This window comes from Ictalurus punctatus, chromosome 8, assembly GCF_001660625.3.
Source record: "Ictalurus punctatus breed USDA103 chromosome 8, Coco_2.0, whole genome shotgun sequence".
NCBI lineage: Eukaryota > Metazoa > Chordata > Actinopteri > Siluriformes > Ictaluridae > Ictalurus > Ictalurus punctatus.
Genome location: NC_030423.2, coordinates 9013752 through 9027240, shown reverse-complemented (window position 1 = coordinate 9027240; position 13489 = coordinate 9013752). Strand labels below are relative to the sequence as shown.

At 38.6% G+C, this 13489-nt stretch overlaps 1 protein-coding gene across 1 annotated transcript in view; it reads right to left on the bottom strand.

Annotated features, from left to right (window-relative positions):
- The window catches only part of gabra4 (gamma-aminobutyric acid type A receptor subunit alpha4), a 43932-nt gene extending 33270 nt beyond the window's left edge, over positions 1-10662 (bottom strand). The window contains exons 1-6 of the mRNA XM_017473678.3: positions 10141-10662; positions 9811-9929; positions 5348-5415; positions 4884-5104; positions 4050-4132; positions 1067-1201 (exon numbers count right to left, since the gene is read on the bottom strand). Of these exons, the coding sequence (XP_017329167.1) occupies positions 1067-1201; positions 4050-4132; positions 4884-5104; positions 5348-5415; positions 9811-9929; positions 10141-10235 (721 nt within the window). The 5' untranslated portion in view covers positions 10236-10662. The remainder of the gene's footprint in view (positions 1-1066; positions 1202-4049; positions 4133-4883; positions 5105-5347; positions 5416-9810; positions 9930-10140) is intronic.
- Between the last annotated feature and the right edge of the window lie 2827 nt (positions 10663-13489).

Genomic DNA, 13489 nt, shown 5'->3' with positions numbered 1-13489 from the left:
CTAACATCTCATTATTACAAGAAAGTTTCTCATTATTGTGATAAAGTTTCTCATTATTGCGAGAAAGTGTCTCATTATTATGAGAAAGTTTCTCATTATTATGAGAAAGTGTCTCATTATTGTGAGAAAGTTTCTCATTATTGTGAGAACGTTTCTCATTATTATGAGAAAGTGTCTCATTTTTATGAGATGTTAAGTCATTATTATGAGAAAGTGTCTCATTATTGTGAGAAAGTTTCTCATTATTGTGAGAAAGTTTCTCATTATTATGAGAAAGTTTCTCATTATTATGAGAAAGTGTCTCATTTTTTTGAGATGTTAAGTCATTATTATGACAAAGTGTCTCATTATTACGAGAAAGTTACTCATTATTATGAGAAAGTGTCTCATTTTTATGAGATGTTAAGTCATTATTATGAGAAAGTGTCTCATTATTACGAGAAAGTGTCTCATTATTATGAGATGTTAAGTCATTATTGCGAGATGTTAAGTCATTATTACGAGAAAGTTTCTCATTATTGCGAGAAGGTTTCTCATTATTGTGAGACGTTAAGTCATTATTATAAGAAATTTTCTTATTATTGTGAGATGTTAAGTCACTGTTATGAGAAAGTTTCTCATTATTGTGAGATGTTAAGTTATTATTATAAGAAAGTTTCTCATTATTGTGAGATGTTAAGTCATTATTACAAGAAAGTTCAACTGTGCAGAAACGGGCTTCCATACCCAACAGTAAAATCCTACAATCCTAAATTATTTAAGTATTATATAATTCACCATGTCAGCTACAAATGATTTGCAAATGAGAAGGCAAAGAAATATATAAAATAAATATACAGTATATCTAAGGACATTCACCAAGTTTTATCACCGCTGTAAACATGCTATACAATATTTGTGATTGTATCTGACATATATTTTCTTTCCTTTCCCACTGTGTCCCTACTGATTTTACATAAACCTTCAAGTTATTACTGCATTTAATGCATACAGTAAAGAAACAGCTCGAGCTTTTTCTGCAAGAGAAGGTAGTTTGTCATTTTGTTCAAAGGATCTATGTGTGTACCTGTAATAGATTTGACTGTTTCACTGGAGACAGTTTGTCCAATCAGATCATACTGAACAAGGCTGGATGATTCAGGAGGAACTTCCACAGAGTGCTTGGTCCATGTGTAGATCATCTCAGTCTTAGGGTAAGCATCTGGGAGATAACACAGTTATTTTTGAGAAGGATAGTTGGAGCTGGACACAGTGTGTCACGACACTGTGTGTGTGTGTGTGTGTGTGTGTATGTGTGTGTGTGTGTGTGTGTGTGTGTGTGTGTGTGTGAGATTGGGAATGTCAAGAGGAAAAAAGAAAAAAAAACCCAAACGTGTCAAAAAAAGTGCTGATCTGTTGCGATGTCACATTGTTATTTTGAAATAAAAGTTATTTTGAGAGTGGTGGTTGAGCTTGGACATGGAGTGTGTGTCAGTAACAAATGGAAAGTGCACAGAGACGAATGAAGAAGTAAGAAATGATGTTTAAATGTCTGAGATGATGTGAGTGAGGTATAGATAGGTAGAGCATGGAATGGTGTGTGTTTATATATATATATATATATATATATATATATATATATATATATATATATATACACACACACACACACTCACACACACACACATTTATATATATATATATATATATATATATATATATGACACAAACTCATGAGAGTTTGGGTTAATTTTGGATTGGACATGATAGGACACATGTCAGCCCTGTGGGTTCACTGCAGTGTCACAATCTGCATGTCCCTGGTGTGTGTCAGCCAGTGTTCTAACACTGGCAAGGACATCACACTCAGCCACATACACTGTACACTGCAATTACTGCTACACAAACAAGCATGAAATGAGCAATCATAGAAAATCAGGCAGAGCTCAGTAGAGGCGGAATACAACGGAGTATCACTCTATACATCAAGTGCCAAATGATGGGCTGAGTATATGTTCAGGATTTTGTTCCGATAGGTCTGTATTTCAGCTCCCATTGTCCCAATTCTCCTGTCCTCCTTTGAGACCATCCATCTTTTTCTGTTACCCCCCTCACTCTCTCTCTCTCTTTCTCCACAGTAGTGTGAGGTAGAGCTGAGAAAAATCATTGCTGAAGTGGAACGAAACATCCACCAACAGCAAGAGCGGAGTGTGTGAGGTTAATGCAGGTACGAAAGTGTGAGTACAGGAAATAAGGAATTAATGTAAGGAAGGAAAGCATATTAGAAAAATGAGCAAAGAAAAACAGTGACAATTAAAATAACAGAATTATGCAACAGAGGAAAACCAGTGTACAAAACAGAGAGATTGAGAAGGTAGGAACTGGAATAGGTCTACACTGTCCCGGGGCAAAAATCATTTAAAAAAAAAAACCGTAGTGACCTTGTCGGCTCCACAGGACTCCATCAGCTCCCTGTCTTCCTGCTTTCCCTCAGGCCAAATATAAGAGAGTGAGGTTAACAATTCTCCCAAACCGAGATTAATGAAACCTCCTCTTGAAAAACCAGAACTCGTGTGTCCTCCTCCACAATGTCACAATCTAATGACTTGGGTAGCAGAAGGAGGGGCTCTGAAAAGCCTCTCGCCAGTCAAGCTTTTCTTTTCCCCATCTCCTGGACTGATATTATCTACAAATCTGTCAGCTCGTGAAGATAAAAGCCCCCTGCTGTACACCAACTACAGATTCCTCGATCAGAGATTAGTTTTCCCCTCTGCTTTTTAGCTTTCCTTTTTTGCTGACTGACCACCACAGAGGCAGGTGCTGATAGAGGGATTCTTTGTTCAGATCTAATTTTGCATCTATATACTCTCACAGGAAAAAAAAGCAATTAGAGGAGCTGATTCATATTTCTGCATGCGACAAATGGAAGAAGAATTGCAAACGAACATCCCTAAAATTCAGTGCTACTTTGTGTAGAGAAACAAGGCAGTTTGCTTCCACATCACATTAATGCCTCTAAATATGATTCACTGCAAATACAGTCCATTTATGCCACCATTCTGAGCAATTTATTAGGGATCGTTGCACTGGTGGGTGTATTTGAGGCAAAACTGGTTGTGCTTGGACAAGTTTGGGTCTTTATCAAGTTTTTATTTTTTTCACTAGTACATTTCCTTCTCCCTCCTTAATTAGCAACTTCATTCCTTTAATGGTTTGTAGCCTCATAGATATTAAACCACACAGAGATAGCCTGTACCTCAAAAACCAAATTTAGGCTAGGGGTATCTGTCCTAATAATACAAAACCACATATTAGTATACTAACAGTCAAAACACTACTGATGAATAGATGGATATATACTGTATATTTCAGTATCTTCATTTTCTTAAAATAGTAATTTAAAATATTTATTTGTGATTAAAATGTGTTTCTAATAAGTAGTTTTTACTTAAAATGAAATTGTTTATAAAAACAAGTAGCTTTCATTAAGAACTGGCTCAGCCTTTTTGGGAACTTTAGGAAAAACATCCTGGATGAACCGCCCTCATGAAGCTGGTTCAGAAGGTACCAAGATTTAAGAGATTTAACTGTAAAGAATTGAACACATGAAGTAGTTTTAATTTTTGTTTAACACTTGCATAATTCCTTATGTTTTAATATATAGAGCTAACATCTTGTTTACTATTCAACAATAGTAGAATATAGTAAAAAGGAAGAAAACCCTTTTATGATCAGGGGTGTGAAAACTTTTTACTGGTACGGTACATATACAGTACACTGAAAGTGCCTAATCACAACATTTAAAGTCGTTCATTGGGGTTATTAGGTTCAGCACTACCCACAGTTTAGTGTTTGCTCAGCTATAACAAGTACACCAGTACACCGCATACAATTATTGCCTTGATGCAGGAGCAAGTCTTTAAAGTTTAGAGTCTTTATAATGAGAACTAATTCAGCAGTACTCATCAGTGTTTTTACATACTGTAATAGGAAAAGTTGTCAGTAACATTAACTTCAGCGCAAACCTACTCCACCAAACTGATCACATTAAGAGAATGAAAATAACTTACAGCTGCCAAACTTAAGTGGACAGGAATGGCCATCCATAGGAAAATCCACTAGCTTCATTGGACACTCTGCACTGATTGTCAGCCTGTACAGCAACACATAAACATAAACTGACACATATGACACATATGTGACATGGTGACATCCCTCCATAAATAAAACATAGCTATCACTTAGTAAGGCAATTGGGAATGAGATCATTAAGTTGTGGAAATGAGATAAAAATTTGTGGCTATGACTTGAAATGGTGTAGAGTAGTTTACATGCACGCTATATTATTAGTTACTGGTTGTATATTTTTCATAGAGTAGAATGTTAATATTGCATAAAATTATTCAACAAAAACGATCATTAAACCCTGTATGAATGAACACTCCAAATGTGGCCACACTTAATCTCATTCTCATGCTACTAAGCCTTACTAATCCATGCATTGGGATCTTGCCCCCACACATAAATAAGTCATGGCCATCTAATAGTTTTATTAAGAATAAATGTCACCAGTGATGCTCTACATGTAATAAATTACTGCTGTGGAAAATTATTTTAAAATATATATCCATACAAAAAAAGTAATTTACCTTCTTGTTAGAAAATTATATTGAATTCAATTCTTTTTCATATGACTAAACCACAGAATAGATTTACAATCTTTACAAATTTATGTCCATCCATCCATTTTCCATACAGCTTATCCTACACAGGGTCACGGGGGAGCTTGGAGCCTATCCCAGGGGAACTTGGGGCACAAGATGGGGGTCCTGGATGAGGTGCCAACCCACCGCAGAATCTATCTATGCATATTGTATAATTTTATACAAGTATTATATAAGTACCTCATGGTGTAAAGGATTGTGCCATTTTTCATTATGCGGAAGAGTTTGTTTGGTGCAGTCATATTATGAGCCACAGATCTTTTTCCGTTCCTGAAGAAGGTATCCGGAGTCCACACTTTGGTCACCATTAGGTTGTTTAGTCGCAAAATCTCGATTGGTCCCTCATACCTCAACCTCCGGTCCTCCCACGTCTGTCGGAAAAACACATCTATTGTGTACTCCTGAAAAAAGAAAGAAAGAATCAAAGCAAACAGATGTAAGCTTCCAACCCCAGTGACCAAAAAGCTATTCAGCTACAATTTGTTACTGGAGACCAGTGAAGTATCCCTACAAGGTCACAAATGTTATATTGTATTTATATCAATATTTGTACATTTGATCGACACAAACACCTAAAAATGACCACCCACTCAAAATGACACTTCCTAAGGATCGGTTCTTATTCATGTTGCGTGCATACATACCATTTCCACATCAGATACTGGGCCAAAACTAGTAACGTAGATACCAGTCTTCACCTCAGTCACCGGACCTATGAAAGGATGGACATCATTATTCATTCTGCATGCTAGTCAAATTTAGGACTCTGCTAGAAATTTTACAACCATATACCCTCACTGTCCACTTTAATAGGAACATCTGTACTGTTCATTTATGCTGTTATATATAATCAGTCAATCATGTGGCAGAAGCACAAGGCATAAAATCATGCAGATGCAGGTCAAGAGCTTCAGTTGATGTTCACATCAAACAACAGAATGGGGAAAATGTGTGATCTCTGGAACTTTAATCATGGCATGGATGTTGTCCCAGATGGGCTGGTTTGAGTATTTCAGAAACTGCTGATCTCCTGGGAATCTGATGCACCACAGTTTCTAGAGTTTACATAGAATAGTGCGAGAAACAAAACCATTGAGTGATCGACAGCTCTGTGGGTGGAAATGCTCACCCAAACAGGACAGTTGAAGAATAGGGGAAAAAAATCACCAGATCTTTATCTTTATTTATTTCCTATTAAAGTGGAAGGTGAGTGTATATTTGGAAAACTTTATTATCCCCAAGGCTTGTGGTTGGCTGAAATAGCTACACTGTCATATTTAGTTGCTGATATTATTTATTATATAAACTAAAACCTCTTCACTAAGGATTACAGAACATGTGATTTGGTTTATAATAAAGTGTACTGGCATTAATACTTTAACTTAATTTTTATCAGGGCAAAATACCCCCAGAACTCTTAATAGATCATTGGGTTTGACTGCTATTTTTTGCATCCCCACTTGATTGCTCTGAAAATGATGATTATGGCTCTGAATCTAACAACAAAACCTGGCATCTACAAAAACAGCTCCTGAAGTTAGTTCTTACATCTCGCATCTGTTATCTATCTGAACATGCTTTTGCCATAGCATACTCATTTGGGTTGCAGGCATTATGGTCTGAACTGAATTCAAACATTAAACAAATGGCTGCAGAAGGCACACACTGCATCATTACCCCGCCAGCTGAATGTTCTGAGAGAAAACAGATAAGAAGAAGAAGAATAAAAAAAGCTTGGCTGCCAAGTTTCAAGTACCCTCATAGCCAACATTTGCACCTAAATGCAATTTAACTCAAGCCCTTCCAAATACCTCCAACCGAGTGCAAATCTGTCCTGAACATATGACTCCTGATGAGGAGAATCATGCTTCACTTCTCAAACAAAAAAAATGTGTATCTAGTCACCATTGCAAAAATGTGAAACCTGGTGCTGAATGTTTGCAGTCCTTAAACTTATTATCAGTACACGGCAAGGGAATCATAAGGGTGTAGTCTAGTGGTGTACTATCATATTGCGGCTATATCTACACATGGCTATGAATAGTGATTTGCATTGCAATTCTATTAAAAACATTCATGATCTACGGAACTCCAACTGAACACTATTTAAGAATGTCTGAGACTGGTGTATAACTGGCTAACTCACAGTAAATAGTAAATCATTTATTGTTTGGTTAGAGGATCAACTTCTGAAACATTAGCAGTTGTGTTTCCATGCACATGTAAACAACTGATCTGAATTTCCAAATAGCAGACAGAGAAAATGTACGTTATTGTTTGGCCATTATTGTTTTGTGAATATTTTGAATAATTGTAACAATATTATGTAACCAAAAGACTGCCAGACTGCCAACAGGCATTGAGAGAACACTTTCCTTACAACATAATCATTTATTAAAAAATATATATATAATAGTAATAACAAATAAATAAATAAATAAATAAAATGTTTAAAACATTTGCCATCTTTTCAGTGCAGGCAAGCATAAAACATTTTTCATGATAATTCATTTATTAACATATCTGGCTTTATATATATATATATATATATATATATATATATATATATATATATATATGTGTGTGTGTGTGTGTGTGTGTGTGTGTGTGTATGTATGTATGTATGTATGTATATATATAAATGATTTTTAACAACTTTTTTCAATACTGGAATGTCATTGTATTTGCACAAATTCAGAATTCAGAACAGTCAAGCGGCCTGAGCGTGGCCTCTTAGATGTGCGCCTGTCAGGTGGAGTTGGGAATGCACTTGCACACTTGTCTAGTGAAGGAGGAAATGCTGCATACAGCACAGTGAATTCATACAAAAACTTCATTACACTTTCACCAGTCAACAAGCACTGTACCTTTTCCAGTTTCCAACAGCAACAGAAGCAACAGCAGCTCATTGCAGTTGATATCAAAAAATAGAAGTCTTTAATAAACTGTTATAAATTGTAAACAGAATTTAAGTCTGGTGGACCAGGCCAAAAATGATCACTTTAGTAGACCAATAACACATCAATAACACTTATGTTCACTTATTGGAATTTATCTGAAAGGTACAAATGAAAAACTTAAAAGCTGGGACTGCATAAGTCGTCTTCCCCATTGCTGTGAAATCCCTCATTATTTCTTTTGGAAAAACATGGTTACAGCTTGCTAATGAGGAGTTACACATCATTAGCACATTCTGTGAGTAGCTGAGTTTATTGCTCTATTTTGCCCCCTAGTGGAGTAACAGAGACTAGCTCTTTTTCAAAATTTTCAGTTCGACAACGGTTAGATCACGGATTTAAATTCAGTTAGTGATTAGAACATGTAGTGGGCCAGGACATATGTCTGACACCTCTGGTCTATTCTCTAAGTGGATTATTGTAAGAGTTTTAAAAAAATGGTCATTAGGTAAATTGATACCAAAACCTGGCGTAAAATCTGTGAAACTACTGATGCACACTTAAGTTATGTTTCTCCCACGATAAATTACGTGTGTGGCATAAATTCATACAAACAATATCTGTACTTATTCTATAAAACACAGGTTCCCAAGAACCTGATTATGGAGTAGTCCCTGTCCTATATGGTGTTTCACCTGGTCTAGCACAATAACTTCAACTCAGACATAAGCTGATTAATTGAATCAGGTGTGTTGGGAGGAGGAAAATTGCTGGAAAACACTGTCTGCAAGATAGGGGGTACTCCAGGACCACGGTAAGGAACCTGTGCCTTACTGAGAGTTGAGGGCACTTGGTTTAGTGTAGCACTAGAAGGGATGCATTTGTGGATGAGCTAGAGAGGTACAGTAATGACTAATGTGGCACACCTGAGCCTGTTGTCCAAGGTATATTTGAGTATGTATGTGTGGCTGTATGTTATTTATTTATTTAAAAGTTGTACATTACTGACCAACCACTGTGCCAAGGGCTCAAGCAGACTAGAGGTGTGCTTCATAACAAGGATCCTGCTGGACCCAACAAAAAATGTCTCAGGAATTGTTTTGACTTTCATGCAGACAGGAGTGGGCAGTCAGATATGAAGCTGCAAGACGTATTTACAGCATCCTTAGTAGACCTATCCTGGTTAGCATTGTTGTGGTTTAAATGACAAATTTATTTATATTTTGAGAAACAGAAGTTCATTGGAAAATATAACGAGTAGGTATAAATTAAAATTATAACTGCAGGAGTGGGTGGGATTGGTCAAGCATGTTTGTGGGAGCTGGAGGGATTGGTCAAAAGTGTATGGAGGTGTGGATGGGATTGGGCAAAACCGTCTTTGGGAGCTGGAGGGATTGGTCAAGACAGTCTGTGGAAGCTGGAAGGATTTGTCAAGACTGTCTGTGGGAGCTGGAAGGATTGCTCAAGACTGTCTATGGAAGCTGGAAGGATTGGTCAAGACTGTCTGTAGGAGCTGGAGGGATTGGTCAAAAGTGTCAGCAGCCCTGTCTTTTTGTGGGAGCTGGAGGAATTGGTCAAGTGTGTGTGGGTGTGGATAGGATGTCGTGAGTGAGCTGAGTAGAATAATAATAATAATAAAAAAAACAGTCCCACACCTCTAGGCAGAAGCACGAATAAAAAGCTCTTATATGCGCTTACTCTGTGTGGCCTGGGTAAACTGTGATACCAAGATTGTTCCAAAGGGAATTAAACAATTCTCAGCCTGATTACATTAGAATTATAGTAGGCACCGATCTACACAGTGACCACAGCAGGTCCGAGTTATCAGCTCGGAGTTACACACACCCTCATACACAATAATCACCAGCTGGATCCAAATGAACTCTGAATACATTTATTCAACAATGTAAACTAATTCAGTGCACTTTATTAGAGCTAATTTAACCCTGTATCTGATCATTCAATATACACTGCAAAGGTTTAGGTTCTGCAACACAGGGTGATCATTCAGCAGTAGACTTTACTGTAATGTAAAACAGCTAGCATCCTTCATATAAAAAGGAGGTACCTTAGACACTGGAGGTACGAAAGGAGAAGCATATGAATTTCAGATCAACCTTCTTATTAAACAACTTTCCTCGTTGAACATACTCTCTATCAGACTACTAAAACGTTTTATTTATTTTGATTTATTCATTTTTGATACGTACCGCCGAATCCAGGGCGCAGTCTGCTGTCATAACCCTCCAGAAGTTGGTCTAAGATCTTGGTGAAATTTTCGGGGTATAACTTCTCATCCCTCTTTACCTGACCTGAGATTCTCTTAATGCTGCAAACGACACGCAACAAGACATACGCGTTAGGATGCGCCATCGATCCGCACGCACAGAAAATAGCCATATCATTTTCTGTCCTTTTAGACAGCTAAATCAGTGCCACTGCACTTGAACTTGGCTTCATATGTGACCCGATCTGGGTAACTTGATGTTAGATTGTGGTGCCAAAACTAGAGGCGAGTGCGCAGGGTGTATGGAACTCACCAAGCCGTAACGCACAGAAAGTAGAAGAGTGTGGAGATGTAAGTGGGGCACATTGCAATCACCGTCTCCTTCTTGGCCGAGACCATCTTTTGCATGCCATACTTCAAGCTCCTTCACATATCCAAATGACTTGTCCCAGGGAAAGGTAGCAGGCGAGAAAAAGAGCGCATCCGCGCCAAATGCTCTAATACCATCACCAAAAATGTCTCGATCGCCAATGAAAGGAAAAAAAAAAAAAGAAAAAAAAAAGCCAAGCAAAGAATCCGTCTAAAGTCCCATCTCTTCACGAGAAATATAAATCCAAAGGTGAAACTCTGTCAGTGTGTAAAAGCATCCTCGTACAGAACGGAGATGTTGCAGTGCAAAAACTGGGCTGTGAGTCTGCAGTGCTTCAAGCGCACAGTGAGAAGGAAGGAAGCAGGAAGGAGCGAACTCAGCGCACAGCGTGCCAGATCGGACCGGCTGTTTCTAATCCAGTCAAGGTTTTAAAAGCTTCCCAGTTCATCATAAACCAATCCAAAGTGTAAGTCTGGGTTGCGATGCATAATATGTTCCAGGCGAAGGCGGGTTTTATAACCCCACTATGACTAAACCTATCCCAACTGGGCGTTAAACCGGCCAATCTGGCAACGCCATTATTAGTTTGGGTGCTGGCGAGATGGAACAAGACACGCCATGCCTTGTTACTGCGTGGAAACTTTGACTTCGTGTTAATTGATGTTCACTCATACAAGCAGAGGTGTAAGTGTCAAAGTGATCCTGCATGTATTAATCAGTGCGTGTTAGAGTAAGTGTTATAGGCACTTTCCTCCAAGGATTGCAATTAATTATTTCTGCAATTTGCAAACAACAACAACAAAAGGTGACTGTGCCACCAAATACACCAAAGCACAAGTCTGGGCATGGAAACAACACCATGAATTTAAATGGGTCACACTTTGTCACAACAATCTCATACACACAGAGAGAGACTTAATTTCACAGGTACAGTCACATTGTACAGTAAGTAGGACAAACTGCATGCTGCTTCACAGATTTCAGTTCACCTGAGACAGGACAAAGTCTTCAGAGGTGTGTGTGTGTGTGTTTGCATGGATCACTGATCACTGACATGGGAAAAGCAGTATGTTGATGTTCTGTCACCCTTCACTGTTGACTTTGCTATTTGCAAGGCGTACGGGAGTGCCACGTTTAATCCCAGAAATGATAGAGGAAAGTTAATTAACACCTGCAGGCTGAACATGATGTCACATTGGGAAGATTGCAGAAGTGCTATCTATAGTTTCCAGTCAGCTAAGATTTTTTTCGACATATACAGTGCATCCGGAAAGTATTCACAGCGCTTCACTTTTTCCACATTTTGTTATGTTACAGCCTTATTCTAAAATGGAATAAATTCATTATTTTCCTCAAAATTCTACAAACAATACCCCATAATGACAAGATGAAAGAAGTTTGTTTGAAATCTTTGCAAATTTATTAAAAATAAAAAACAAAAAAAAGCACATGTACATAAGTATTCACAGCCATTGCTCAATACTTTGTTGAAGCACCTTTGGCACCAATTACAGCCTCAAGTCTTTTTGAGTATGATGCTACAAGCTTGGCACACCTATTTTGGGGCAGTTTCTCCCATTCTTCTTTGGAGGACCTCTCAAGCTCCATCAGGTTGACTAGGGAGCGTCGATGCACAGCCATTTTCAGATCTCTCAATCGGGTTCAAGTCTGGGCTCTGGCTGGGCCACTCAAGGACATTCACATAGTTGTCCTGTAGCCACTCCTTTGTTATCTGGGCTGTTTGCTTAGGGTCATTGTCCTGTTGGAAGATGAACCTTCGCCCCAGTCTGAGGTCCAGAGTACTCTGGAGCAGGTTTTCATCAAGGATGTCTCTGTACATTGCTGCATTCATCTTTCCCTCAATCCTGACTAGTCTCCCAGTTCCTGCCACTGAAAAACATCCTCACAGCATGATGCTGCCACCATCATGCTTCACTGTAGGGATGGTATTGGCCAGGTGATGACTGGTGCCTGGTTTCCTCCAGACATGATGCTTGCCATTCAGGCCAAAGAGTTCAATCTTTGTTTCATCAGACCAGTGAATTTTGTTTCTCATGGTCTGAGAGTCCTTCAGGTGCCTTTTGGCAAACTCCAGGCGGGCTGTCATGTGCCTTTTACTGAGGAGTGGCTTCCCTCTGGCCACTCTACCATTCAGGCCTGATTGGTGGAGTGCTGCAGAAATGGTTGTTCTTCTGGAAGGTTCTCCTCTCTCCACAGAGACACGCTGGAGCTCTGTCAGAGTGACCATCGGGTTTTTGGTCACCTCCCTGACTAAGGCCCTTCTCCCCCGATCACTCAGTTTGGCCAGGCGGAAAGCTCAAGGAAGAGTCCTGGTGGTTCCAAACTTCTTCTGTTTACGGATGATGGAGGCCACTGTGCTCATTGGGACCTTCAATACTGCAGAAATGTTTCTGTACCCTTCCCCAGATCTGTGCCACGATACAATCCTGTCTCGGAGGTCTCCAGACAGTTCATTGGACTTCATGGCTTGGTTTGTGCTCTGACATGCATTGTTAACTGTGGGACTTTATATAGACAGGTGTGTGCCTTTCCAAATCATGTCTAATCAACTGAATTTACCACAGGTGGACTCCAATCAAGTTGTAGAAACATCTCAAGGATGATCAGTGGAAACAGGATGCACCTCAGCTCAATTTTGAGTGTCATGGCAAAGGCTGTTAATACTTATGTACATGTGCTTTTTTTGTTTTTTATTTTTAATAAATTTGCAAAGATTTCAAACAAACTTCTTTCACGTTGTCATTATGGGGTATTGTTTGTAGAATTTTGAGGAAAATAATGAATTTAATCAATTTTGGAATAAGGCTGTAACATAACAAAATGTGGAAAAAGTGAAGCGCTGTGAATACTTTCCAGATGCACTGTATAATGTGGGGTAAAAGATACTCAGTAAGCACAGTCCAAGTTGCTATGTAGAACAGGAAAATGGGCTGTTTCAGATAAACACTTTCATCTAGCTGGAACTACTGAGATTGAACGCTGTGATGCCATAACATAATATACAAGGTGGAAGTGTTTTCACAGTTAAAATTGTAAGATAAAAATGAACCTAATTGAGACAGTGTGTGTGTGTGTGTGTGTGTGTGTGTGTCTGTGCCATGGCCTCATTACTCTAAGACAATGTGTGTGAAAGACTAAGACTCTAAGACTCATCTCCCTGGAATACCACTGCTCTACACATTTGGGTGTTTTCCCTCCTCTAACTCATCCAGTTCAATCGGATTCAAGCTTGTTAATTAGCTGATGAGTTAGGAGCAGGGAAAACACACAA